The 27,137-nt window shown below is 49.2% G+C and overlaps 1 protein-coding gene across 4 annotated transcripts in view; it reads right to left on the minus strand.

The window, feature by feature from the left end:
* PRKG1 (protein kinase cGMP-dependent 1) overlaps window positions 1-27,137 on the minus strand; it is a 376,397-nt gene that overhangs the window by 135,376 nt on the left and 213,884 nt on the right. For all 4 annotated transcript variants that reach the window (XM_069018843.1, XM_069018838.1, XM_069018837.1 and 1 more), the window contains exon 4: window positions 9,668-9,773. In XM_069018843.1, coding sequence (XP_068874944.1) covers window positions 9,668-9,773 — 106 coding nt within the window. The remainder of the gene's footprint in view (window positions 1-9,667; window positions 9,774-27,137) is intronic.

The following is a 27,137-nucleotide window of genomic DNA, read 5'->3' on the forward strand; positions in this document are numbered from 1 at the left end:
CTGGGAACTGGTGCCAGGAGAAGGCAGCCATGGCAGAAGCTGTTCTCAGCAAGTCTGAAGCTTTGCATGTGCAAAATGCTGCGTCTCTGCACTAAAAACCCACTTAGGAAATCCTAAGGAGCTTCACAGCAAGTCGAAACTTCAATGAATCCTTCATGAAAGTAGGAGGACTCCAAGTTAATGCACTGCCAAACACTTATGGACATGGCAATTCCTGCCAGGATGTTTCAATCTCAACGGCATCTGAGGTTTTCTACCTCCACTCAGACCTGAGGCTTGGAGAGTTTGGGAATGCTGTAATCACGGGCAGGAGCTCAGGGGCCAGCTAGAAGGGCCAGCTGAGAAACTCATCAAACATTAAACATTCACTATGGGCCCTGCTGGCACTGTGAGCTCCTCAAGTGCATCCCTTGGAAGTTGAATTTTGGGCTCCTCGTGATGAAGGGCTGGAGCTTGTCCTGGGAAGGGAACGGAGCTGGGGAAGGGGCTGGAGCCCCAGAAGGGAGCTGGAGGGGCCCAGAACTGGACAGAGCCCTCAAGGTGTGGCTTTGAGCAGCGTGAGAGGAGATGTGGGGCATCTCACACCAGCCCCACCACCCTCTGCTTTTCCCTGGCACCAGTTAAACATCAAAGCCATTGACAACCTCTCTCCAGACCTGCCGTATTCCAGCCCGTTTAACCATCCACGCATCCATCGCATCCCTCCTCAGCCTCCAAGTGCTGCAGGCAACAGTGTCCCCAGCCTGTCTGACCCCAAACCATCCCCACCCGCTGCTCTGCCCTCTTCCTCAGAGCCTCTTCACCCTGCGAGGAACCCAGCACCCAGAGAGAGGACATTCCTCATTTCTGAAACATTCTGCCAACGATTTATTTGGCCCCAAAGCTGCGTTTGCCATCAAATTAATGCTCCTCCAGAAACCTTTGCTTGGCACTGTGGATTTGCAGCAGACTCCGGAGTTTTCATGAGGCTCCAAAGGCAGTTTGGAGACAGTTTTCAAACATGAAGCCTGAGACATCCTCCTCGTAATTAGGCTGTACTCAAACTTCCCTACCAGCTGTGCAGAAAAAGGCCCTTTTCCCATGACTTTCTCTCCCTAACAGTCCATTTTAACGTATTTTAGCACAGTTTCCTTTGGAATTCTCAAAAATATTATATTGGAGATCTCAGCTGGTCTTCCAATTATCAACCCAAGGCGATGAACAGTTTTGCAAGGAGAAGAAATCCCAGCAAACACCACCCAAAGGCATCTCTGACCTGGGCAGACCCAACATCCCCATGGGAGCACTTCTCTTCCATGGACTTCCACGGTTAGTAAGATGCAGTCCAGGACGGTGCAGGGAAATTCAGGCGTTTCTCCTTAGAAGAGATGGAAAAACATGAGAGAGAAGCTAAACTTCAGCCTGGAACCTGCCAAGAAATGCTCAGGTTCCTCCCTCATTTGAAAAATAATGCTAATGATAAAGACAATAATCCTCTTATCACACAGGAGCCGATGTGGTTGTGAGCCAGGCAAAAGGAAGTGGAGTTTGGAAGGCTCCAGCTGCATTTCTGGCCCTGTATGAAAAGTTCCTCACTTGGCCCAGCCAACAAGCAAAATACTTCCAAGCAGACTCCTGGCCCTGCTGAAATCCTTCTCCTTTGAGGAGAGGAGACTGTCAGCTGCCTTGGGAGGGATCTGTTTGTTATCTGAGCATGAAAATGGGCACAAGAACAGGCTCTGGCTGGGTGATAACAGGCTGGGCAGGGGGTAAATGGCTTTTTGTGAGAAGTGTCAGGCACGAGGACGAGCTCGGAAATATCCGTGAGTATCAAATGGTTGTGCACTGTCCAAGGGCTCCCAAAACAGCTCTGGAGCCCAGAGGAAGGAGAGTTTAATGGGTCAGGGGAAACTCCAAAAAGAAGGGTAAGGACCAGACGTGGATCTCCAAATCGTGTTGATGATGCCCGAGGTGAGCATCCCTTGCTGAGGCCGAGAGCATCGGGTGCAGTAAGTCCTAAATCTGAGCTTACCCTTTCACCTTGATTTCCAACCCATTGATGAATGATTTATAATCCAATCCTGAGCACTGAGAAGGAGCTGAAGGTCTTTAAAATCCTCAGGCACCCTGGTGACACCCTGAGGGACGTTGTGTGTGGGGCACAAGGAGAGCACAACAACCTGGGGACGCCTGTGGCCGTAACGGAGAGGGACAGGGATGAACATCAAACCCCTTGACATTTTCCAATAGTTCCAGGATTGGTTTATAAATTAAGGTTATAAAACCTGTTGCATTCCACCTCCAGATGTCTCATCCTTTGCAATTCCCCACAATCCATCATTCTTAATGCTTAGATACCAAGCACGGCTGTTCCTCTCTGCTCCAGCAAGAGAGCGAACAACTGCCCTGGGCTCTTTCTAGAGCTGACGGGTCACAGCTCCAGAGATTCTCACCAAAATCAGCAAAGTAACACCCAAAAAAGCCTTGCCCCATTATTTCGGGCTGCCTCCTTTCCCTGCTGAGGGAAACCTCAGGGAAGCCATGCAGGGTGGAGCTGCAGGTCCTGACTCGGAGATCCCACCGCCTTTCAGAGCCCTGTAGTTCAAGTCACACCATAATGTGATCAAAATATTTAATAACTGCATCTGCTTTAATACTGGCAGTAAAAAGCCCCAATCTTTCACTCCAATCCCTCCCTTCACTCCACTCTTCCCTGCATTTCAGCAAGCACCACAAAACAATCCTCTTGCTAAGCACAGCCATCAATATTTCAATCCCAAATGATGATTTGGAAAGGATGAATGACTTCAAACAAACCCTAACACCTCAATAAATTTCCAGTTGTGCCTAATGTTCTGCACTGAGCTGTGAAGAGCTGCAGCTGCAGAAAACACCATCTGAAGTCCTGTCACAGCCTGCTTTGCTCTGGAGCTCAGAATCCCACTGTCCTCCTGGGCCATGAGCCAGGGTTGGGCTTGGCTTGATGCACAGTTCCTGACAAGAGGAGTTTTCTTTCCCTGAACAGGCAGGATGTGGGATGGAACCACCCCTGAAGGCTCTGAAGCACCACGGTGGTGACAGAGGATTGGATTCTGGGACTGTTTGCATCAGGATAAAACCATGGAGCACTTATGTTAGCAGTGATTCCACCCTGCTGATCCATCTGTACCTGAGACCTGCACCTTTCAACTCTGCAGGTGTTGAAAAGTAAAATGTGATTCTCCTTGTCAGGAGAAATAACAACTGATGGCAAAAAAAACCAAAAAGGCAGCACTCCTCCTTTCAAAAAAAAAAAGGGGGGGGGGGGGGGGATTTGGAAATCAAAAATAACAGGTAAAAATAAACATAATTATTTTTAAAGGCTAAAAACCAGAAGAAAAAGTCCAAGATTTAATTCCTGGAATCGCCTTTTCAAATTCTCAGTAGAACCACTACAATAGAATGATGTAAAAGGCAGCAGCTTAACCCCAAAGCAGGCCTTGTGCCTCTGGAGATCAGAAGTGGTTCTCTGAAGGGTGTTTCTCCTCGCTGACAGAGTCAAAAAGGTGGGGAAAGGATATTTGTGGTTTTGTTTGCCTTGGAAATGCAAAGACATCATCTCAGAGAGCACAGCAATCCTGCCAGCAAATTAGAATTTACTTCATCAAGTGAACTCTGAGGTGAATGAAAGGAAAAAACAAAAACCAACTGGAAAAGCAGGTCCAATACTGCTGAATCCTCAGGGATCCAGGTCTTATTCCCCAGGGCATCCAGTGTTGCACCCCCCGGTCCCTGCAATCGCCTCCTTCCCACTGCAGGTGGCAATTCAGCATTCCTGCACAGACCAAATTTGCCCCACAGAATCCCAGGATCCCTGAGGCTGGAAAAGCCCTCCCAGCCCATGGAGTCCAAGCTGTGCCCGATGCCCACCTTGTCCCCAGCCCAGAGCACTGAGTGCCACCTCCAGCCCTTCCTTGGACACCTCCAGGCATGGGCACTCCAAAGCTCCCTGGGCAGCCCCTGCCAAGGCCTGAGCACCCTTTCCATGCAGAAATTCCTGCTGCTGTCCAAGCTGAGCCTCCCCTGGCCCAGCCTGAGGCCGTTTCCCCTTGTCCTGTCCCTGTTCCCTGGGAGCAGAGCCCGACCCCCCCGGCTGCCCCCTCCTGTCAGGGAGTTGAACCCCCCTGACCTGAGACCCCAGGGATGCAGGGTGGGAGCGAAGGCACTGCCTGTGACCTGCCTGGGGTAAATGATTCTGTGCCAAACAGGAGATCCTGCAGGATGTGACAATCCAGCACATCCCATGGAGTCACTGTGATTGTCCCTCTGTGTGCCAAGGAACAGCTCTGTGCAGAGAGCTGGGGCTTGGATTGGATGTGAGGAAGGAATTGTTCCCTGGGAGGGTGGGCAGGCCCTGGCACAGGGTGCCCAGAGCAGCTGGGGCTGCCCCTGGATCCCTGGCAGTGTCCAAGGCCAGGTTGGACACTGGGGCTTGGAGCAGCCTGGGACAGTGGAAGGTGTCCCTGCCCATGGCAGGGGTGGGATGAGCTGATCTTCAAGGTCCCTTCCAACCCAACCCGTTCTTTAATTCCATGAATCAGCAGCATTAAAACGAGATATTGACTTATTCCAGTGTGTATGAACCAACATTTCAAACCCAGCTGACACCGGAGCTGAAGGAATTAATCCTCCCCTCCCATCATGCTCTGCATCAACAGAGACCCCTCTGCCTTCTTTTCCCTTCTCCTCCCTTTTCCCTGGGGTGCATTGCCTCCAATAAGGATTTTCCTTAGTTTAAAATGTGTATGGTCACGATTAAACCTCTATCACTGGGCAGGATGTGCCCCAGCCCCTTCCCGTCCATTCCCAGCCTTCACAAGGGGTCACAGAGACTGAACTGGGGCTGCTGACACAGTTCATTGCAAAAAGCACGTCAAGCAAAACCTGGCCCTGGCCTCCTCCTCAAGACAAGACAGACAGTTTTCCCTGCTAAAGGGCAGAAGGAATGGACAGTTGGATCCCGTGGAGCATCCCTTCAGTTCCGCTCCAGCGCCTGCCCGTGCACCGTGAGCAGTAAATCCCACTGCTCCCGCTCAGCCGCTTCCCTGGCCGTGCCCTCAAGTGTCCCCAGCACAGCCTGAATTGCAAATCATGGGGTCAAAAAACCAAACACACCAGGCAGACAAGAGGTGGGGCTGTTCCCAGAGCTTTTTTTCCATGCAGGGGACTGAAATCCCACAAAAACCTGGATGGCAGGCTGGGTTCACTCTTGATGGATGAGCCCGGGAGGTCTCATCGTCCAGAGAGCTCCTGTGGGCACTGTGGGGATCCCCACACTCTGCAGATTCTCACATCAAGGCCCCCGGGAACCCTTTCCATGCCTGCCCACGGAATTTTTTCATTCCTAGGATTCAAGGCTGTGTGTGTAAGTGAGAACTTCCCCCCAGAATCCACCCCTAAAGCTCGATCCTGCCTCCAAGGTGACTCCAAACATCCCTCGCCAGCTCTCCTGACTCCTTCCAAGGCCTCGGAGGAACTGCAGTTTGCACCATGGACCAGAACCTGCAGCCTCTTTTCATTAAAAGAAGCTTTTTACATCGAGGAAGCTATTTTTGGGGAGGAAAAAACACAATATTTACTCTTTCAAGGTGTTTAGGTCTTAAAACTTATGATTTCACAGGAAATTCTTGCCATAGCACAAGGCTTTTCCCCATCTTTTATTCCCTGACAAATTTATTTAATAAATAGTTGTTTCCTTAACTGAAATATTCTGATTTTAATTAAATGGAATGGCTTTTAGGACTGGCTTGAGAAAGAAATCATTGTGAGGCTGGAACATTGAACATTGCAGTGAGAGGTGCAGTGGAGTTTAGCACAGCCGTGACCTCACTGCCCTCATGTAAGGACAAATATATCCAGTTACACACCAAGAAGCACAATTTGGGCTAAAAACTTCTGATGAATTCCACCAAAACCCCCTGTACCATCAGGAGTTACTAAACCTACACCACAAAATCACATTTCCCTTTTCACTGCTGGCTGCTCTGGGAACTGCCTCGGTCTGACATTGGTTTAGTCACACAATGAGCTACCAAAAATCTGTGTGTCCAAGGGAATCACTGCTGGGATTTGCCTTGCAAGTGCACACAGGGATCAAAAACCAGACAGCTTTTCCAGCCCCTCCTCGGAGCAGGTGCTGCCGGGAATTCGGGCGGCTCTTGATCCTGTCAGGGATCAGCTGCTGGTTTGGGAAGGGAGACACAGAGTGGTTCCTCAGGAAAACGAGGAAAAAGAGGAAATTCACTTGCTGCTTGCTCCAGAAGAGTTCTTTTATGTCAGCCAAAGGAGTTATTCCAACTTTTCTTAGTCTGCTACTCCTCGGAGCAAGGCGCGATACAGCATTCTGGCCCAGAACATGTTGGGAAGGCACTCCCCGATTTCTTAGCCAGGAAATGGATTTTTCCTGGGTTTATGGTTTTCTCCTGGCCTTCAGAAGAAAGGATTGGACAGCCAAGGGTGGCCCTAGGGAGCAGCAGCTGCCCTGTGCCAGCGGGATGATCCTGCTGGGGGAAACCCCGGCAAACCCACAACGCTGCTGGGGTGACATTCCCAGGGAGCCCTGGAAATCCAGCTGGATTTTCAGCAGGATAAAAGAGAATAAATAAAAATAAATAAATGAACAGCCTCGTTTCACCCCCAAAAGCTTAATTTCTGCTGTGCTTTGCTCACACATGAAAATCTGCTGTTGGAGACGGTGATAATTATGCTACTGGGATAATGGCACAATTAGAGAGGGAATTTTTAGACCATTATCAGCAGGAAAAAATCCTGTCCAACCCCACGGACTTTTCTGTGGGCAGCCACCATTCAAAGATTTCTTTTTATTCCATTTATTTCTTAACAAGAGCATTTGCATTCATGCATTAACACAGGAAAGGAAAAAAAAATAAAACAAACCCCCAAAAAGCAAAGAGCAAAGACAACAATTGACAAGCTCCTTCTCTTCAGGATTTATCCTGTTTTTCCTTAGAAACGTTTTGAAGGAAAGCATCTTTAGAAATGAGCTCTTAATGTAGCAAATGGGATTTTAAAATGAGCATTTAATGTAGCAAATGGGATCTGAAAATGAGCATTTAATGTTCCATATGGGATTTTAGCTGAGTTTGAGACAGCTAAAGATGCCCAGAGCCCAAGTGGAAGACCCAGTGGGAAGCAACATTTTTTAAGGACTTTCCTACAGGTGCTCCAAGTGGACAAAATACTTTTCCTAAATTCAAACGGTAAGATTTTAAAAAATAAATATTTATTTGCTTGCCTTAGGCCTTTCCAATGAGCCCCAGGTTGTGTTCAAGCAGCTCAGCCACTGCGAGGGAACACTCCTTGGTTTCCTCCTCACATTGTTTGCTTTAAAATTAAAGCTGGGCAGGCTCTGCAGGACCTGAATCCAAATTAATCTCGACAATCTTCTGGAAAATCTCTATTAAAGCTTGGAGCTTAAAAGCTTAATGTGAGCACGGGGGCTGCTCCAGCAGCTCCCACCCCGGAGCTGATCCCACACTCACTCCTGCCTTTGTGGAAAGGCTTGTTAATGCTGGAATTGATGGGGTCTAAACCCCTAAAATAAAGCAGCAGGCTCTGTTTGCTCTCCTTCGTTGGTAATCATCAATGGAGACACCTGGAAAAAGCTCGGCTTTGCTGGCCACACTTTCCCAGCCATGGGACATGTCCATGGAGCTCCCAGCCCTCTCCAGGGAAAGCCTCACCTCAGCAGAGGCTGGGAAGCCTGGCCAAGCACCTGAGCTTTGTTATTTCACGGGTACTATTGCCACTCCTGACTGAAAGGAGCCCAGGGGAATTCCAGCCCACAGGGAGAGGCTGGGAGCTAGGATCTCCACCCGGCCGAGGACTGGTGGGGTGAGCTGGGCAGGACTCTGCTCCCAGATCAAATCCCAGCTTGGATTAATGCCCTGGCTCTGGCTGAGCTGCACTACAGCCACCCTCATCCCAGGGCATCAATCCCATGGGATCACCTTCCTGCTTCCACTTCCCGGGAGATCAGGCTGTGTTCACCCCCTGCTCCCAGGGAACGAGGGCAAGAAGAACAGGCTCAGGCTGTGCCAGGGGAGGTTCACATGGGCTATTGGGAACAATTCTTCCAGGAAAGGCTGGCCAGGTGTTGGAAGGGGCTGTCCAGGGGCGTGGTGGAGTCCCCAGTGGGGACTTAAAAATTTAAATTTAATTTATTAAATTTAAAGCTGTGTGGGTGTGGCACTTGGGGACATGGTCAGTGGTGGCCTCAGCAGTGCTGGGGAATGGTTGGGCTCAATGATCTCCAACCCAAAAGCTCCTGTGAATCACGTCTCTGTTATTTTTACATATATATATTTACATTACATATGGTATATAACACACATTTTAAGTACCATCTATTTGTATAAACTAATATTTTGTTACTAATGGCATCACTAACATTTAGTATTAATAATTTTGTTGTTATTATTATTTCCTTTTCCCTTGGTCCCTTTTTTCTCCAATACTAATTGGGCCAAGCCTGGTATAGGAACATCTTCATAATGTCTGAGCAGCACTGGGATGGCTGAAAGCATCACAGGGACCTGGGCCTTCCCTGTCCCTACAATTTGGGGACATTTCTTTCCCTTCGGGATCATTTTGGTGACATGAAACACCACCAGTTCCTCACTGCTGTGGCGCCGGATTCCATGGAATCATTTTCATGGGATGGTTTGGGTGGGAAGGGACCTCAAAGCCCACCCAGTGCCACCCCTGCCATGGGCAGGGACACCTTCCACTGTCCCAGGCTGCTCCAAGCCCCAGTGTCCAGCCCAGCCTTGGACACTGCCAGGGATCCAGGGGCAGCCCCAGCTGCTCTGGGCACCCTGTGCCAGGGCCTGCCCACCCTCCCAGGGAACAATTCCTTCCCAATATCCCATCCATTCCTGCCCTCTGGCACTGGGAAGCCATTCCCTGAGTCCTGTCCCTCCAGCCCTTGTCCCCAGTCCCTCTCCAGCTCTCCTGGAGCCCCTTTAGGCCCTGCAAGGGGCTCTGAGCTCCCCCTGGAGCCTTCTCTTCTCCAGGTGAGCACCCCCAGCTCTCTCAATAATAGGGATTATTCATTATTGAACCTCTCCAAAGCTTAAATCTCTGAAGGAACTGAAGGAACCTTTGGGAAAATCAAGTTTAATGAGCAAAAGATTTGTTTTTCTGTCTTTATGTTTATGTTGCTCATCCAACTTTCGTTTTACAGCAACCTGAACCTTTTCTTCTCTAGAAACTCCCATGTTGCTTTAGAAGCACAAGAACACACTCTGAATGGATCTGAACAAGTTTAAACCCCAGGTTTTTCCCTTGAAAGGGTGTGTTTCTGTAAAAACGTGTCTTTTCTGCCACACTCTGAATGATTCACATGAACGCTTGTCTCTCACCCCCTGGCTCTGGGACTCTTTGCCAATGAATAACTCACAACAGGAATGAAACTCCCCCACAGCAAAGCTCCCCCTCCTCTCAGGAGGACGGGCAAACAGCAAAGAAAAATCATCAGAATAACAGTAATAATAATAATAATTAAAACCAGAAGAGACAAGAAGAAAACAAATCAAATACTTCACTCACAAAAAAAATAAAATAAAAAAAAAGGCAAGAGAGGACGGCAGTTTCATGGGATTTTTGGATAAATAAACAAGTGCCATACCTTTTTAAAAATTCCATATACTCAGTATGCTTGATGAGGCCAGTCCTCATCATTATTGTTTGAAAACATTGCCGATCAATAGCCCAAAGTTTCACATTTACGAGAGCTGGAAAAAAAACAAGACAAGGGGAAAACGAGATTAGCAAAAACTGTCCAAATTCCTGTTGTGAACTGCGGAGGGAAACGATGGCATTGGGGAAAAGTGCGGGAACGGGGAACGCTGCCAACCGGGAAAGCCAGCCGCTGGCCAACGGACCAAGCATGCACGGGAAGGACCGGGGCAAGCCTGGCTTGGGAGCTGGGGGCTGGGGGAAACATGGCCTGGAAGCAGCTGAGACAGGAGGAGAAATCAAGGAAGGCTGGAGGCGAGCGAGGATTCGGGGTCAGTTCGCTGCAACCTGTGCGATTTCGGGACATTTATTGTGTTACCCAGCAAAATCCATTGAGGTTTCACCCTGCTCCCAAATCAGACAACAATTCCTCCTTGAGCTCAAGGAAATTTCCAGCCCCAAGCCCTGTTACACCCTGATAATGAAACAGCTCCCAGCTGGGGAGGTTTTGAGTCATTCTTTTCCAGCTTTAGTTTCCAGGTCCCTGCTGAATTCCAAGACTTCTGAGTTACACACCGAACATCACGTGCCATTCTTCAGAGGCAAAGCTGCATTGCAAAAACAGGGGAAAGCAGCGCATAAGGGAGAGAAAAGAACCCCGAAAGGTCCAGTTTTCATCTCAGCTGTGGCTTAGACATTTGCATTACCCATAAATGCTTGAGCATGTACAGTTTATAACAGGGCTTCTCCTTAGAGAAACAGTTTGATTAAAGCTACTCCCAAGACCTCTACACTTGTATTAATTGCTTTTTTTGTCAGAGAGTAAATGCAATAAATTCCATCCCCACGCCCCCATTTGACTGCAGGAAACAGCACAGAGCAAAGACACTTTCAGCAAAATATTTACAAATATTCTCACTGATAAGATCCACGAAATGAATGTGCTTTGATTTGCTGGTCCTTCAGCTCCCAAACCTCCTCCTTAATGAGTTTTTATCCCTAACTGCATTTGCAGGATGGAAAACCTTCCAAGTGCAAACTCAAAGATTGCCTCTTGAATTGCACGGCAGAAGAGCCTTTAAAGCATCTTCTTGTTTTCAACTCAGAAACTTATCTTTTGGAGAAGCATTTTTAGTTTTATAATCAAAGCTACACCTCCAGGCATGGGGACTGCAAACCTCCCTGGGCAGTTCCAAGGCCTGAGCACCCTTTCCATGCAGAAATTCCTGCTGCTGTCCAAGCTGAGCCTCCCCTGGCCCAGCCTGAGGCTGTTTCCCCTTGTCCTGTCCCTGTTCCCTGGGAGCAGAGCCCGACCCCCTCCCAGCTGCCCCCTCCTGTCAGGGAGCTGTGGAGAAGTGGAACTCGCTCATTTTACACATAACACCCTGTTATATCCTATATATCTAATAAATCCATCCCTACACCCCCTAATCATACCCGCCAGCCCCTCCTCTAAGGTTCAGGCAGCTCAGGCACTGAGTGAAGAGCAGACAGCGCACTTCTGGATTAATTAAACCACTAATCACACCTTACGTTCCCATTTACCCTGCCTCAGTGCTAAACACATGCTTTACTGAAGGCTAATCAGGGGAGAGATTTAAATGTCAGTAGGACCCTTCTAATCAGCACGAGCATCATCTCCTGTGGTGCTGAAACCCCCCTGTCAGCGGGGGAATTCTGTGGGATTTGATGCCATTAAAGACCTCAAAGTTATATATTTAGGAGTGCCCTGAGATGAAAAATATCCATGGGATGCATCCCACAAATCAACACTGGGACATCCACTGGGAGTTAAGAGTTAGAACAGGCACAGAGATTTCCTGGTCCATCCCTTTCCATAGAGCCTGTGTTGGAGGCTGGAGGTAAAATATAAAATACCCCATTCCCCGAGTGCAGGAGGCACAACAGAAAGGAACAGGAGGAATAAAGTTATGGCAGCAGATGTGTCTGCAACAGGAGTTTCCTTACTTGCTAATCTAAAACATCACCCTGCAAGCAGAGCAGCGATGCTACAATTCAAGTTTATTGCCTCTTTTGCACTTTCCCCCAGCAAAATGCCACAGCTGGGGCTCCCTTTGATCTTTGGGACAGCACAGAACAAAATCACCGCTTGTGCAAAAGCCACCAGGAGTTGGGGAGTTTGGACGGGGATGCCCAAACCTGGGATTTCTGTGTGGCTGCAGTTGTAGGAGCTCTCCAGGTGAGGATTTTGGGCACTGCAGGATATTTGAATTGCACATTAAAACAACAGATTGATGGGAATGATGATTTATGATGATTTATGAGAGATTTCTGCTGTGGTTCGAGGGCTGAAGACAAAGCAAGTGCTGCTGGAGAAACAGGGAAGAGCTGAGGCAGAAGAATCAGCATTTCCTGAGTCAGAACTGGATGGGGGCGGAGATGTTATCCTTAAAGCTTAAATTTGAAATGCTTGCCATGGTTGAGCCCTAATTTCTGATTCAAGCTGCCTGAAATTATCCAAATCAATGATTTCAGTCAATGAGTCAAACCCCTCTCTCCACCAACATCCCTGATTAAAGCAAATCAAAAAACTCAATAAACAATTTTGAACTCCTTTTCCAAAAAGTACTTTTCCCAAACTTTTCTTCCTGCTGATTTACCTGGGAACCCATGAAAATAGATCCCAGTTTAAAGGTGTGAACAGAGGGCTGCAGAGTCCAGCCCAAAGCCTGGGATGTGTCTGTGGTTTATCCATGTCCAGAGCCTTCTCTTCTCCAGGATGAACAGCCCTAAATCTTTAAACAACAGGGATTATTCGTGATTTAACCTCTCTAGGCTTTAATTCCCTTTGTTTTCCATACCTCCAAGCCTGCTGAAGGAGCAAGTTTGGGTTGTTTTGTTCCTTTTTCCCTTGTGGACCCAGTGGCTGAAGATCATCAGCTCCTTTTTCCTTTCCTCACATTCACAGGCAGTAAAACAAGGGGGGAAATGCAAAGCCTTTAATTTAATAGTTACAGAAGAGCAACAAAAATGCTGTTTATGTTATTTAATATGACCTATTTCATGTTAGATAGGTGGGGAAGTGCTGAATATTCAAAAATCCTTGGACTCGGAGCAGCCAGCAGAGGCACTATTTCCGAAACGCAGTGCAATATTCACACGGCCCCGCAGTCTCTGAGCCTCTTCCCGAGCTTTTATGTGCTCACTGAAGCCTTCCCAAGTTTTCTCAAGGATCACCAGGCGAATCACCCTCAGCCCAAGTGCTGCTGGCAGCGTTCTCAGACCTGAAAATTAAGATTCCCTTGCACCCCAAGCTGGAATTCGTCAGCTCCCTTTGGCCTTGGGGCTATTTTATCCCGATAATTGTTTGTTTCTCTGCCCTCAGGCGAAGAAACAGCCGCAGCTTTGTGTCCTCGGGGCTTTTTGGGCAGACAAAACATCAAATTTCCACTCCTGTTTAACCATCCTCCCACCTGAGTTGGGTTTTTGTTGTGGAAATATTGTGGGAATTCCCACGGGGGAAAACACAGCCATTTCCAGCTATTTCTGCTCCCTGCTGTTTAAGGTATGAAATGATGATGATGAAAAGCACATTTAACCAAACAGGAGGAGCACATGGAATTGTTTTATCCCGCCATACACACCGGGAATCATGAGGGAGGCTCCAGCAGACTCCAGGACACAGTGTGGAGTGATGGAGAGGATGCATCCAGTGGCTGGAGCAGGAATAAATTCCTTTATTCCCCGATGTTTCCGTCCCAGGTTTCTAACAGCAGCACTGGGACAAGGATGATCCATCCTGATATCCCATTTTCCAGCAGGTCCTTTCCCATTATTCCCCAGGGAGGCTTTATCAGTAAGAAGGATTAACTTTAGTTTTTCCCGAGGATAAATGCAGAGCCAGAGAAAACCTCCCAGTGCCAGAGGGCAGGGATGGATGGGATACTGGGAAGGAATTGTTCCCTGGCAGGGTGGGCAGGCCCTGGCACAGGGTGCCCAGAGCAGCTGGGGCTGCCCCTGGATCCCTGGCAGTGTCCAAAGCCCCTGGATCCCTGGAATGTTTGGGCTGCCTGTTCAATCGCTGGTCTCAGAGGTGACAAATAATAAATCCAGGTTTTGTGAGGAGGAAAGGAAGCAGGAAGGACATGAGACCTCCAGGGAGCTCTGCTTTCACTCCAACCAGCTCCAGAAACCCCAAGATTCCACGGAAGCATGTAAGGTTTGCTTAGGAACGACAAATGCCTGGGTAAGGTCAGATACGACCAAGGAAAGAAGCGGAAGGAAATTGTTATTACCAAACTCTGCTCCTGGAGTGTTAAATCTAAATCTAAATCTAAATCTAAATCTAAATATAAATATAAATCTATTTAAAAGGCCCCTGAAGCTATTAAATTGAACAGTGTTAAACAGATCTGACAACATCTATCAGCCAGTGCTAAGCACAATCAGCTGGAGCAGGTACTGTGTAGGATCCTCGGATTTTTCTTGGAGTAATCCAACCTCCTGTCCCAACATTTCACAGAAAACTCCTGAGGAATTATTCAGGAATAACCTCAGTGGGGTGCTCTGATCAGCTGAAGGCCCCTGATTCCACTGGCATTTGTTTTTCTCTTACATCATTCCTAATCTCTGCTGTCTCCCCCAAATCTCCCCATCCTCTTCCGCAGCCTCGTAACTCCTCAGTCTTAATGAGAAGTGGTGGCAGGGATTACTTAAGAGAGTGTTCAATTACACCAGGTATTTTCCTAGGAATTTCAAACCACTTGTACTACAAGCCCTGCTAATTGCCTGTCCTGATTTGCTCTTCTCAGACTGTTATTTTCCATAACCTTTCCATGTCACCTCGTTCCTCCCGGCTGTACCAACAGAGCTCTGCTCCTCTCACATTCCTACAACACAGAGGCTTTTCCAGGTTTTTAATTAACCCTTGTACGAGCACAAGCTCCCAGACTACTTCAGAAATCTTCTTTGCTTCAGTCCTGAACACTGAAAGCTGAAATAATTCAGGAAGAACAAGCTGGAAGCCACAAAGAAATACTCCCAAATCCTATCTGGTGTGTGAGGGGGGATGGATGGAAAGCCAGAAAGGCTCTCGGGCAGGTCAGAATCTCAAATTAAAGAACTCACTTAGTTCACTGGATGCAAGATGGGGTGAGGGAAAATGTCTCCAGTTATTTGGGGAAAGAAAAGGGGATAACAACCCGAATCTCTCCTGGCAGGTGGAGATTCAGCCTGGGATAAATCGGCTCACTGGCATGCCAGGGTCATGGAAGCAGTACCAGGAAAGAGGAATGAGGAAAGGAATCAATTCACATTTCAAAGAGACCACAAATCAGTCCAAGGAGCCCCGATCCCAAGGAAAATTAATATTCCCAATTAAAGGAGGGATTTTAACACAGCCCTGGGTTGGAAGGGTGGGTGTTGATAAATGGAGAAGTTGATGTGGGAGGCCATTGAATAGGGAACAGGAAAAACAGCACTAAAAAGGCAACTGAAAAATAGCTCAGAGAGAATCCCAGCAAGGAAACCAGAGTCCTGGAATGCAGGTGGGGTTCTGGGATCTGGGAAGGCAGGAATTGCTCTGGCCCTTGCACAGAAGGAAAGGCAGGAATAATTACAGGGGACTTTGTGGTAGTGGGGGAAAAACAAGGTCCTGAAAGCAACCAGAAATTCCAGGTGGCAGTAGCTGAGGGGCCGGAATCTGAGCAGGAACAGTGGCCAGAGCCTCATGGAAGGTTCTGGGAAGATGATACAAATTTCTGCAAGTTGCTTGGTTCCTTGTGAATCAAAGAATCCCAGAATGGTTTGGGTGGGAAGGGACCTCAAAGCCCATCCAGTCCCACACAGGGACACCTTCCACTGTCCCAGGCTGCTCCAAGCCCCAATGTCCAGCCTGGCCTTGGACACTGCCAGGGATCCAGGGGCAGCCCCAGCTGCTCTGGGCACCCTGTGCCAGGGCCTGCCCACCCTCCCAGGGAACAATTCCTTCCCAGTATCCCATCCATCCCTGCCCTCTGGCACTGGGAAGCCATTCCCTGTGTCCTGTCCCTCCATGCCTTGTCCCCAGTCCCTCTCCAGCTCTCCTGGAGCCCCTTTAGGCCCTGCAAGGGGCTCTGAGCTCTCCCTGGAGCCTTCTCCTCTCCAGGTGAGCACCCCCAGCTCTCCCAGCCTGGCTCCAGAGCAGAGGGGCTCCAGCCCTGGAGCATCTCCATGGCCTCCTCTGGATTCATTCCAACACCTCCATGTCCTCCTTGTTCTGAGGACCCCACAGCAGGGCTGCCCCAAGTGGTGAGACCCTTTCCTCTGTCCTTACCCCAGGGTGTCTCACAGAGCTCCACAACAGATCCTGAAACCAAAGGATCTAAAATATCCAGGGCACCCTCACCCACTGATTTTTCCCTAAGGAAATCTGTTCCCAGCTCTGAGTTATCCAGAAGGGGGTTGGAAGGAAAACACTTCTTTTAAGAGCTGCTCACATGCAGCAAAACTACTGATAATTTCTCCAAAGTAACAAGCCAGTGTTTTAATGCCTTTTCCCCCCTTCATCTCCTGGTGCTCCTGGACTATTTAGCTACAGAAGTGGCTCCAGTGGATAAAGCTCAGTGGAGCATGGAGAGCAGCAGGAAGCCAGGTGGAAATCCATTTTCCCAGCCAGACACTCTCATTTATAATTCTGCACCGCTGGATGCTCTAATTCATGAGTAACAACCATGAGAATGAGGAAAGTGCCATAAATACCCGCACTGGGTGCAAATAATTGACCTGGGACGCCTCTCCAGCATGGTGGGGTTTAGTTATTGAAAAGTTTAATTAAAATGGCACTTGGAATAGAGGAGGAGAGGGAGAAGAAGAAGGAGGAGCAGAAAGAGCAGAAGTAGGAGAAGCAGAATCAGCATCAGTAAAAGCAACAGAAGCAGAAGAAGCAGAAGAAAAAAGCAGAAGAGAAGATGCAGAAGAAGAAGCAGAAGCAGCAGCAGAAGAGAAAGAAGAAGAAGAAGAAGAAGAAGAAGAAGAAGAAGAAGAAGAAGAAGAGGCAGCAGAAGGAGAAGAGGCAGAAGCAGCAGAGGCAGAAAAAACAGAAGCAGCAGGAAAAGCTGCTGAAGCAGAACAGAAGCAATAGGAGAAGCAGAAAGAGAAGGAGAAGAAGCAGAAGAAGAAGCAGAAGGAAAAGAGTCAGAAACAGAAGAAGAAAGAGCAGAAAAAGCAGAAGTAGAAAAAGTAGAAGCAGCAGCAGCAGAAAAAGCAGAAGAAAAAGAACAGAGGATGCAGGAGAAGAAGAGGAAGCAGCAGCAGCAGGAGAGGAAGCAGGAGAAGAAGAAGAAAGCAGAAAAAGCGGGAGAAGCAGAAGGAGAAGCAGTAGAAGAATAAGCAGAAGCAGAAAAAGTAGCAGAAGCAGCAGAAGAAGAAGAAGAAGCAGAAAAAGAAGCAGGAGAAGAAGCAGAAAAAGCAGAAAAAGTAGCAGAAGCAGCAGCAGGAGAAGCAGAAGAAGAAGAAGAAACAGAAGCAGCAGGAGAAGAAGCAGGAGAAGAAGCAGAAGAAGAAGCAGCAGGAGAAGCAGAAGCAGCAGCAGCAGGAGAAGCAGAAGCAGAAGAAGAAGAAGAAGAAGAAGAAGCAGAAGAAGCAGAAGCAGCAGGAAGAGAAGAAGCAGGAGGAAAAGAAGCAGAAGCAGCAGCAGGAGGAGAAGAAGCAGAAGCAGAAGCAGCAGAAGAAGCAGAAGCAGAAGCAGCAGCAGCAGGAGAAGCAGAAGCAGAAGAAGCAGAAGAAGCAGAAGCAGCAGAAGCAGCAGCAGCAGGAGAAGCAGAAGAAGAAGCAGAAGAAGCAGAAGCAGCAGGAGGAGAAGAAGCAGAAGAAGCAGCAGCAGCAGGAGAAGAAGCAGAAGCAGAAGAAGCAGCAGCAGCAGGAAAGAAGCAGAAGCAGCAGAAGCAGCAGAAGCAGCAGAAGCAGCAGCAGGAGAAGAAGAAGCAGCAGCAGCAGCAGCAGCAGTAGAAGTGCACTTTGTTTTCCGTACATAACCGGTCCCAAACATGCCGGTGCTAATCCCAACCCTGAGCTGCCTCCCCACAGCTCCGAGCACAGCGAGTTTCCTGCTGGAGCTGACGGGATCCCCAGGCTGCCCCTCCCTCCGTCCGCAGGGATCCTCTCCTGCAGTGCGGCCACCCCTGGGCTGGCCCTGCGGAGCAGCGCCCCGCACACTCAGCTCCACAGCTCCCAAAGGGAAGCCGTCACCTCTGCTTTTGGAGCGGCTCTGGAGCTTTTACAGAGGGGGTTTGCCGAGTTTCTGAGCTTCTTTTCTACTTCAACTGCATGGCTTGAAGTTATTCCACTGCTGAAGCTCTGAGCTGCCCCCTGGGCTTTGGATGGGACAAGATTAAAATGTACTCTGAAGTGATGGCCCCAAAAATGCTAGAATACAAAGGGAAAGCCAAACTGCAGCTGTCTGGGTGTAAGGCAACGGGAAGGATCTCTTTTTACAGGATATTTTGAGCAGAATGATTCTGCTGAGCAAAAGGACACTCAGAGAAATGAGTTTTGGACTGAGTAACAGAAAACAAAGCGGTGAAATGAATTCTTCTGGAACTGTGCAACTGGTGAAGATGAACCCCACAATCCCCTCCGCAGAAATGACAGGGAGAGCATGGAAATAATCACAACACTGAGATGCTTGTACATCCCAGGGAAAATTCCTTGTCCCTTGTCCGAGAGGCTCCAGGGATGGGGCTCCCCTTCTCCAGCTGGGATTTGGTTTCACCAGGAAAAAGACATTGAGGAAAAGGGACACAGGGAAAAGCCACCAGCCCTTCAGAGGCTGCAAGGAAAATAATTTAACAACAAAGCCGTGGCATGTTTTAAACCCAACTATTCAAATTCTTAGTGCCACTTTTCTCCTTGGCCTTCTATTTCCTCTCCGAGCCCGAAATGTTGTTTAAATCAAAATTCACCCAAATTTCTAAGAGCTGCTCACATAAACCAGATTTAGATTAGCTATGAGGGAGAAATTGTTCCCTGGGAGGGTGGGCAGGCCCTGGCACAGGGTGCCCAGAGCAGCTGGGGCTGCCCCTGGATCCCTGGCAGTGCCCAAGGCCAGGCTGGACATTAGGGCTGGGAGCAGCCTGGGACAGTGGGAGGTGTCCCTGCCCATGGCAGGGGTGGAACTGGGTGGGATTTAAGCTCCCAACACAAACCAGTCTGGAATGAACTTCAGCACAACTTGTTGGAGCACAGCAGCAGGAGCGATGGTTTTGTCACCTTGCCCCACACCCAGCTGCACATCTCCTGCACAGCGCTGCCCCTCACCCTGCAGTGCAGCAGGAAACAGAACCACTCCATTGCTGCCATCTGCAAACAAAGCCGAACTTCCAGCTTTGAGCTGCAATCCCAATGTTTGGAGAAATCCTGAGCAGTTAAACTGGGGCTTGGCAGCGCACCGGGAACGTGAAGCAGCTCAAAACCCCAACAACACAAACGCTCCTCTCTGTGTGATTGGAAAGAGGCACTTTGCTAAATGAACTTTGCAGTAATTCCACGTCTTGACTCTTTTCTCATTTCCCAAGAGCAGCATTCCCTACACAATGATTAAATAACCCATGCCTAGATTTTTCTCTCCTGAGCACTCCCTGTTTTCCACACTGGATAGAAACCTGTCCCATGTGGTAAAATCCCTGTGCTGTTATCCCTGGGTAAGAAAGGTCTGTCCTAGAGGTTTTGCTGTGCCAAAATAGCACAGAGGAGGTGCAGAGCAGGGGCTGCAGTAATCCCCTGCCACATCCCCTGCCCAGGGTTTGTGTGTGCCCTTGGGAAAAGCTGGGGTTTGGGGGACTTAATCTATCAAACAAATCCCAAATCCAAGGAGATCCCATCTCCACAGGACATCTGGGGTATCAAGATCATCACAGAATCCCAGAATGAATCCCAGAATCTTAAAGCCCATACAGTCCCACCCCTGCCATGGGCAGGGACACCTTCCACTATCCCAGGCTCCAAGCCCCAATGTCCAGCCTGGCCTTGGACACTGCCAGAGATCCAGGGGCAGCCCCAGCTGCTCTGGGCACCCTGTGCCAGGGCCTGCCCACCCTGCCAGGGAACAATTCCTTCCCAATATCCCATCCAGCCCTGCCCCTCTGGCACTGGGAAGCCATTCCCTGTGTCCTGGCACTTAGCGTGGATTTTTGGTGCAGGCTGTGCATGTCACTGAAAGGTTCTGCCACTTCCACTAAATCCCCTCGCTCTGGCTCCTTCTCCATGTGCCCATTCCAACAGCACATTTGCTCTAACAAGCAATCCCATTCAGGAGTTTGTATTCCATTTTATGAAAATCCAGAGTTAACATTTTGGGATGTAATTCCTCAACAAATCACTGTCTCCCTGATAAACTCATAATTCCAGTCAAAGGCTCAGCTTCCTTCAGAAAAACGGGATTTGGGAAGAGCTGGAGTCCAGCCCTGAGCATCCACACTCAGATCCCAAAGCATTCCCTGTTACAACAGACACCTGACACCTGCAATCACCTCTAAAATGTCCTTCCAGGGGATTATTTCCTCCCCATGCCCAGACTTCCCAGGGATAACTGCAATGAGATCCTTCTGCTGATCCTTCCTCCGGTGCTGGTTTAAATTTGGTTATTCCCACCGGGATTCTCCTGTGCCTCCCTGGCTGTCTCTGACAGAGCACCTCCAGGACCTCCAGGACCTCTCCTCCCAAGCAAAGTGGTGCTGTGGGAGTGCAGCCCACCAGCAAGGCTTTATCCCTGTGGATAAAATCGGAGGAAGTTGAAGGAAATCAAAAACGGGCAGCATGCACTGGTTGTGTGCTGGCTTGGGCAAAAGAAGGGGGTGCTTCCAAATCCAGCTGCACTGGACAACTGGGAGGAAATAGCAGGAATCTCCTCTCCAGTGAATCTTTTCTCCCTCTCCACTGCTAATTACAAAAACAAAAGCCCAAAGATTAAATCATTCAAAATAACCTGGACAGGTCCAGGGGACACAGGCTCCTCCAGGGCTTCTCCTGCCCACCACCATTCCCTGGCATCAGATATACTGGGATGTACATCATGGAATGGTTTAGATTGGAGGGGATCTTAAATCCCATCCCACCCCTCCATGGGCAGGGACAGCTTCCACTATCCCAGGCTGCTCCAAGCCCCGTCCAGCCCAGCCTTGGACACTGCCAGCTTAGAGGTCTTTTCCAGCCTGAAGGATTCTACAATTCTAATTCAATTCTGCTCCTGTGTAGCCTCAATATCGTGGCAGAGTTGACATCCAGCTGTGGTTTAGCCCCCTGGTTTTTCTTCCCAACTCTGTGCCTACCTCTTCCTGGAATGAGCTGACCTCTGGGATTGTCCTTGCTCCTGCACTTGGAGACCTGTGAAACCCCACAGGCTGCACAGAGAGCAGGAGCAGCAGCAGTTCCTGAGGAGCAGGGAAAGGGAAAAGGGCAATTTTAAAATATCCCAGGAGGGAACTGTTCAGACACCCTGGGGTGGCACAGGCATGATCCTGTCACTGCAGAGCCTTTTTGAGGTGTCTGCTCCAGAAGTCAGCATGGAAAGACCTTGTAGGGTGGCAGGAGCGGGTCTGGATCCAGCAGCACTTGGATCATACGTGGTGGGAGCTCTGGGAGGTGTTTCTCCACAAAAATCAAACTGGTTGGTGTGGGGCAAATCCTCTGTGCTGTGGCAAAGCAACACGGGGCCAGTGGGGACAAGCAGGACACTGGGAGGCACACGGGATCCTAAATTAATAGGATCAGGAATCACTAAGGATGGAGAAGACCTCAAGGACCATTGAGTCCAACCATGAACCTACATCCACCACTAAATCAACCACTAAACAGAATCACTGGCAGTGCAAAAGGCACAAAGCTTGCTGGAATCCAGCTGTTTACGGGCAGGAAGAGCAAAAAAAAAGGATAAATATCCGGAATTTCTCTGCAGAGGGTAAGGGAGATATCAAGAAATTAGGGCGCCATTTGTTGCAGTGGGCTTCTGCCATGCACTGCTCCCAGGGCTGGGAAAACAGGACCAGCCCCAGGGTGCACAGAAAGAATTGGAAATTCCTTTTTTCACCTGATTTGTCTCCTCTGGGAGATGAATTCCCCCCAGAATGCTGGGGTGGGCTCAGTCCCCATGCCACGGCAGCACAGGGAGGTTTCCACCTTTATTCCCACAACACATCCAAAGGCACCACCGAGGCTGCCAGAGCTCCAGGAGTGTTCGGACACTGCTCCCAGGGATGCACAGGGGGGGTTGTTGGGGTGTCTGTGCAGGGCCAGGAGCTGGATCCATGATCCCTGTGGGTCCCTTCCAGCTCAGATACTCAGATCCCACCAGCCTGCCTGGAAGAGGAGATCCCAATCCTTCCCTCAGAGACAGGAGCACATGAGCTTGAGGAAAAACGCTGCCCCGTTGTCCTGAGCCCCCAGAGCTTGCTCCTCAAACCACCCCATCAGCAGCGCAGGTGGAGGCTGGGTTCCTCTGGCTGGCAGAGTGTTTAATGGGATTCATGAGGAGCTGTTTTTCCAAGCCATTAAATCCCTAATACCAACAGAAATAACACTGTGTATTCCATCAGGGAAACTTGTGGGGTTTCAACAAATGCTGCAAGGGACAGCTGGAATAAAAACATTCCCTGTGCATTTACAGCAGTTGTTCAGGGGCATAAAGCTACCCTGGCTGTTGATTAATACATGTATCAAATAAAAATCCCTTCCTGATATGCAGAAGCATCGTTCCATCCTTCCAGATGGTTCTGGCTTGGACGGAAAGCGCTGTTAACTGCAGACTGACTGGGGTAGTTGGTGTCTCGGCTGGAGGGCTCAGAAATCCCGTTGAAAATGGAATACTGAGGAGCTCTTTTCCTTCCTATGATAATAGCATTTATTAATTATTTTGAAAGGTCTGCAGTCCCCAGCCAGCAGCCAGTTGCCATAATCCACACAACACTTGCTGCTGCATCCCAAAGGCAGCGGTGAATGTGGCTAAAACGCACTGAAATCTGCCCTCCCTGGAAAATTTGCTCATGGATTTCGGAGGGAATTACGTGCCAGTGCTGCTGTTCAGGAGCTCACATTTTTTGAGAGCCAGCAGTGAGCTCAGCTGTTGGGGAAAAACAACTGAGAGACTGAGCTAACACGTGTGGAGGTTTCAAACATGGATTCAAGCTGGATTTGGTTGATGGCCAGTTGGGAAGGAGAGGGTGGGAAGGAGCAGGCAAAAGAGAGGTGGCCCTCACTAAAACAGGACTTAGAGAAACCTTAGGATAACGTGATGGAAGTTTACACAAACCAGGAGAAACTGAGGTAAACCTGGGACAGGCAGCGTTAGGAGAGACCGTGGCAAATGGGATCCCAGAATGCCGGGATGGTTTGGGCTGGGAGGGACCTCAAAGCCCACCCAGTGCCACCCCTGCCATGGGCAGGGACACCTTCCACTGTCCCAGGCTGCTCCAAGCCCCAATGTCCAGCCTGGCCTTGCCCCTGAACTTCAGCACCTGGACAGTGATGGTTCTGTGCCTGCCCCGATTTCAGGATGGGAGATGGAAGAGGGAGATGATGGACACTGAGGAGAATCTCCTCCCCCAATCCCCAGGGAAGGCATTTACAGCTCCTTTCCAGCAATCCAAGCAGCTCGGCCTATCCAGCTCTGGAGGGGCTGGAGCGTGTCCAGGGCAGGGAACGGAGCTGGGAAGGGGCTGGAGCCCCAGGAGCGGCTGAGGGAGCTGGGAAAGGGGCTGAGCCTGGAGCAAAGGAGGCTCAGGGGGGACCTTGTGGCTCTGCACAAGTCCCTGACAGGAGGGGGCAGCCGGGGGGGTCGGGCTCTGCTCCCAGGGAACAGGGACAGGACAAGGGGAAACGGCCTCAGGCTGGGCCAGGGGAGGCTCAGCTTGGACAGCAGCAGGAATTTCTGCATGGAAAGGGTGCTGAGGCCTTGGCAGGGGCTGCCCAGGGAGCTTTGGAGTGCCCATGCCTGGAGGTGTCCAAGGAAGGGCTGGAGGTGGCACTCAGTGCTCTGGGCTGGGGACAAGGTGGGCATCGGGCACAGCTTGGACTCCATGGGCTGGGAGGGCTTTTCCAGCCTCAGGGATCCTGGGATTAGTTTCTCCCCTAACAACCTTGGAGTTCTTATTAAACAGAGAGGGGACATCACACCTCCTTCAGGTGCTCCAGCAACCAGATCCAGCAGCCTGCAGCCCTTATGGAAACAGGAATTTCATCCTCCCTGCATGATGAAATCGTGTGGTTTCTGCACTAACATTAAACTCTGCCTCTCGTTGCACATTGAGTCTCAAGCACGTTTCAAGCACTTCTCCTGCTTCAGGGGATTGTGAGGTACTCGTGCCCCAGGATTTCCATTGTGTGCGACACAGAATGTGCTGGACAGGCTCCAAAGCAGCACAGAAGTGAATATACAGATACAAAAACATGCAAAGAGAGCAAGGGAGCAGATTCCAGCAGCTTTATTTGCGTGCTCGCAGCTCCCTGCAATTCCACACGTTCCTTGGGCTGTGGATCAGATCCTAAAGCCCAAATAATCCAGAACTGACTGAATGAGGCCTTTGGTGAGGAATAATTTGTTCTCTGCAAATCTGCCAGCTCTGATATGAAGGATGAAATCAGACTGAGATGAGACACAGCCAGAGCAGCAGCAGCAATCCCAAAACCAACTGGTTTTCCATACCTACTCCTTCCCAAAGTCTTGTTAGGATATGGTGGGTGTCTATTGGGCCTCGGTGATTTTGGCCAGGGAGAATTTCATCCTTAATGTTGGTTTTTATCGCTTTGAAACTTTGATTTTTATGTTCTTGAGAGAGGAGCTGGAAGGCTTATTAAGTATGGATCCTCCGTAGGAATTCCAGCGGGAATTCCAGTGGAACTGGCTGATTTTAATCGAGTTTTAATAGCACAGACTTGAAGGAAGCTCCAGTTCATTTACTGAGGCCTGGGAGTTTTGAGAAGTTGCTTTTAATTTTGAGCTTGAATTCTATTTCCCCCTGACTTTCTCTTCCATAAAAAAAGTAAGATTTTGTCTTACAGAGTTCTACAACAAAGAACAAGGGACAGCTCACCAGAGTGGAAAAATATATTCGGAACTAAATATTCCAGAGGAATGAGGGGCTTGGAAATGCCACTGCCTTAAAAAGAGAGGAAAACCAGCCAAAAATGAAGCAGCATTTAAAGGAAGCTGTGTTTAAATCAGTCACACAAAGGCAGGGGGGTGGAACCAGGACCAACTGCAGACACAAGCACTGGAAAATCCATAAATTAAGATATATATAAAGTTGCTCCATCACCTAAAGGAAAAGCTCCGTTTGTACAAATCCACCCACAGCTGAACTGCTTCTTCCTGAGCTCGTTTGAATTCAGCCAAATATGCAAATCTCATTAAAAATACAAACGATATGGACTTGAGGCCACGTCACTACTTTTTGGCAGTGTAGCATCTGATGTCTAATCTGGGAATCAATCAAAAATCCCCCCAAGGTCTTAAATTTCTTACTGGTGCCAGGAGTCTGGGTTTGGATTGACCCCAAACTCTGTCAGGTGTAACCTGAAGTCCCAAATCCCTACAGAACCTGACCCAAAATATCCCAAGGGGTTGTGCCACAGGACTCTGTCAGTGGCTGGGTGGTACCTGAGACCCCTAAGGCCTTTCCAACCCAAACCCTTCTGGGATTCTGTGATTTGTATCCAAATATCACACACTGCCTGGTTTGGAAAACCTCTGTAATCCACACGTCAGCCCTTCCTCAGCTCTCCTCAAAAGGCTGCATCCTTCTCTATCAATTTCCCAGGAATGCAAATTATCCCAGCGAGCTCTGGGGTGTAATTAAGCCATAACGTTGATTACATACTCAGCCTTCCAACAGATTGCTTATTCCTCATTATTAGCATGCAAATATCCAAGGTGCTCATTCCCCGCTTGGAAACTTGTCCAGGTTGTTCCGAATTCCAGGCAAAACACAGGCACAGCTCATTGAATCCCAGGATTCCAGGATGGTTTGGGTTGGAAGGGACTTTAAACCCATCTTAATCCACCCCTGCCATGGCAGGGACACCTCCCACTGTCCCAGGATGCTCCAAGCCCCAGTGTCCAGCCTGGCCTTGGACACTGCCAGGGATCCAGGGGCAGCCCCAGCTGCTCTGGGCACCCTGTGCCAGGGCCTGCCCACCCTCCCAGGGAGCAATTCCTTCCCAATATCCCATCCAGCCCTGCCCTCTGGCACTGGGAAGCCATTCCCTGTGTCCTGTCCCTCCATCCTTTGTCCCCAGTCCCTCTTCAGCTCTCCTGCTGGTCCCCACGGGACCTGGATTAATGTTAAGCTCCTTTCCAACCCAAAGCAGTCTATGATTCCACGATGAGTAAATCCCCAGGATAATTTTGGAAAAGGTGGCCATCCCAAGGGTAAAATCCTGTGTTGTTCCAACACTTCTTGATGCTTTCTGAGTCAGCAGCGGTGGAGGATGCTCTGCCTCAACCCTGACAATCCCAGTCCTTCCCAGATTTACAAGATCTCCAGCCTATCCAACACCGTGGCACCATTTTTCCTGCTGGAAATGCTCCTACAAGCAAAAATAAACACAATTCCCAGCTAATAGAGAAGGATTTTGATCTATTGCAATGTCAGTGGTTAATATCCGAAATATCATTTGTTGGGCATGTCCAGGGGGTGGATTTTGAATTCTATGGGATTTCAGACAGGGGAACCCAAGAGCACACAAGATTTCAGATGGCATAAAAATCGGGCAATAATGGAATTAGGGACAACTTAAATTCAGAAAAAAATCCCTTTCCTTCTGGGTGCAAGGCCCTGTTCTGGTTTTATCTACAGTGGGGGGTTTAATGATGGGATTTCCTGGGGTCTGGCACCAATTTTCACCACCTGACATCTCCAACCCCACCACAACCTCACCCCCAGCTAAGAAATACTGAGTTCAAGTACCTTTACATTTGATCTGTGAAGTACTAAAGGTAATCCATGTCATATTTGGGGTCTATAAACCAAATTCTTTTCCTGCTGAGTGCATTTTACCCCAGGAGTGAGATCAGGGTAACAACAGAGGCCGTGAGGATATGGCACATCCAGGAAAAACAGAACACCAGCAGGAATTCTCCACCCAGTTCCAACCCCTGCCTGGACAGGGATTCCACCAGACCAGGCTGCTCAGAGCCCCATCCAAGGTGGCTTTGAAGCAGAAATTCATGTTTTATTTATATCTCCGTCTAGTTACACATTTATATATGTTCATGAAGAAAACATGGATATATTTCCATGAAATCCTGCCATTTTGAGCAGCTCCCTGTGGCAGCTCAGCCCAGAGCTCACCTCCTCCTCCAGGAATTGTGCTTTTCCTGGTAAGGCAGACCCACCAATTCCAATAATCACCTTAATTCCGCATTTCCCTGATTTTATTAACTTAAATGGGACCCGTAATCCAATTGCAGCCCAGACTCCTTTAAATCAGAG

This window comes from Aphelocoma coerulescens, chromosome 6 (assembly GCF_041296385.1).
Source record: "Aphelocoma coerulescens isolate FSJ_1873_10779 chromosome 6, UR_Acoe_1.0, whole genome shotgun sequence".
NCBI classification, from domain to species: Eukaryota; Metazoa; Chordata; class Aves; order Passeriformes; family Corvidae; genus Aphelocoma; species Aphelocoma coerulescens.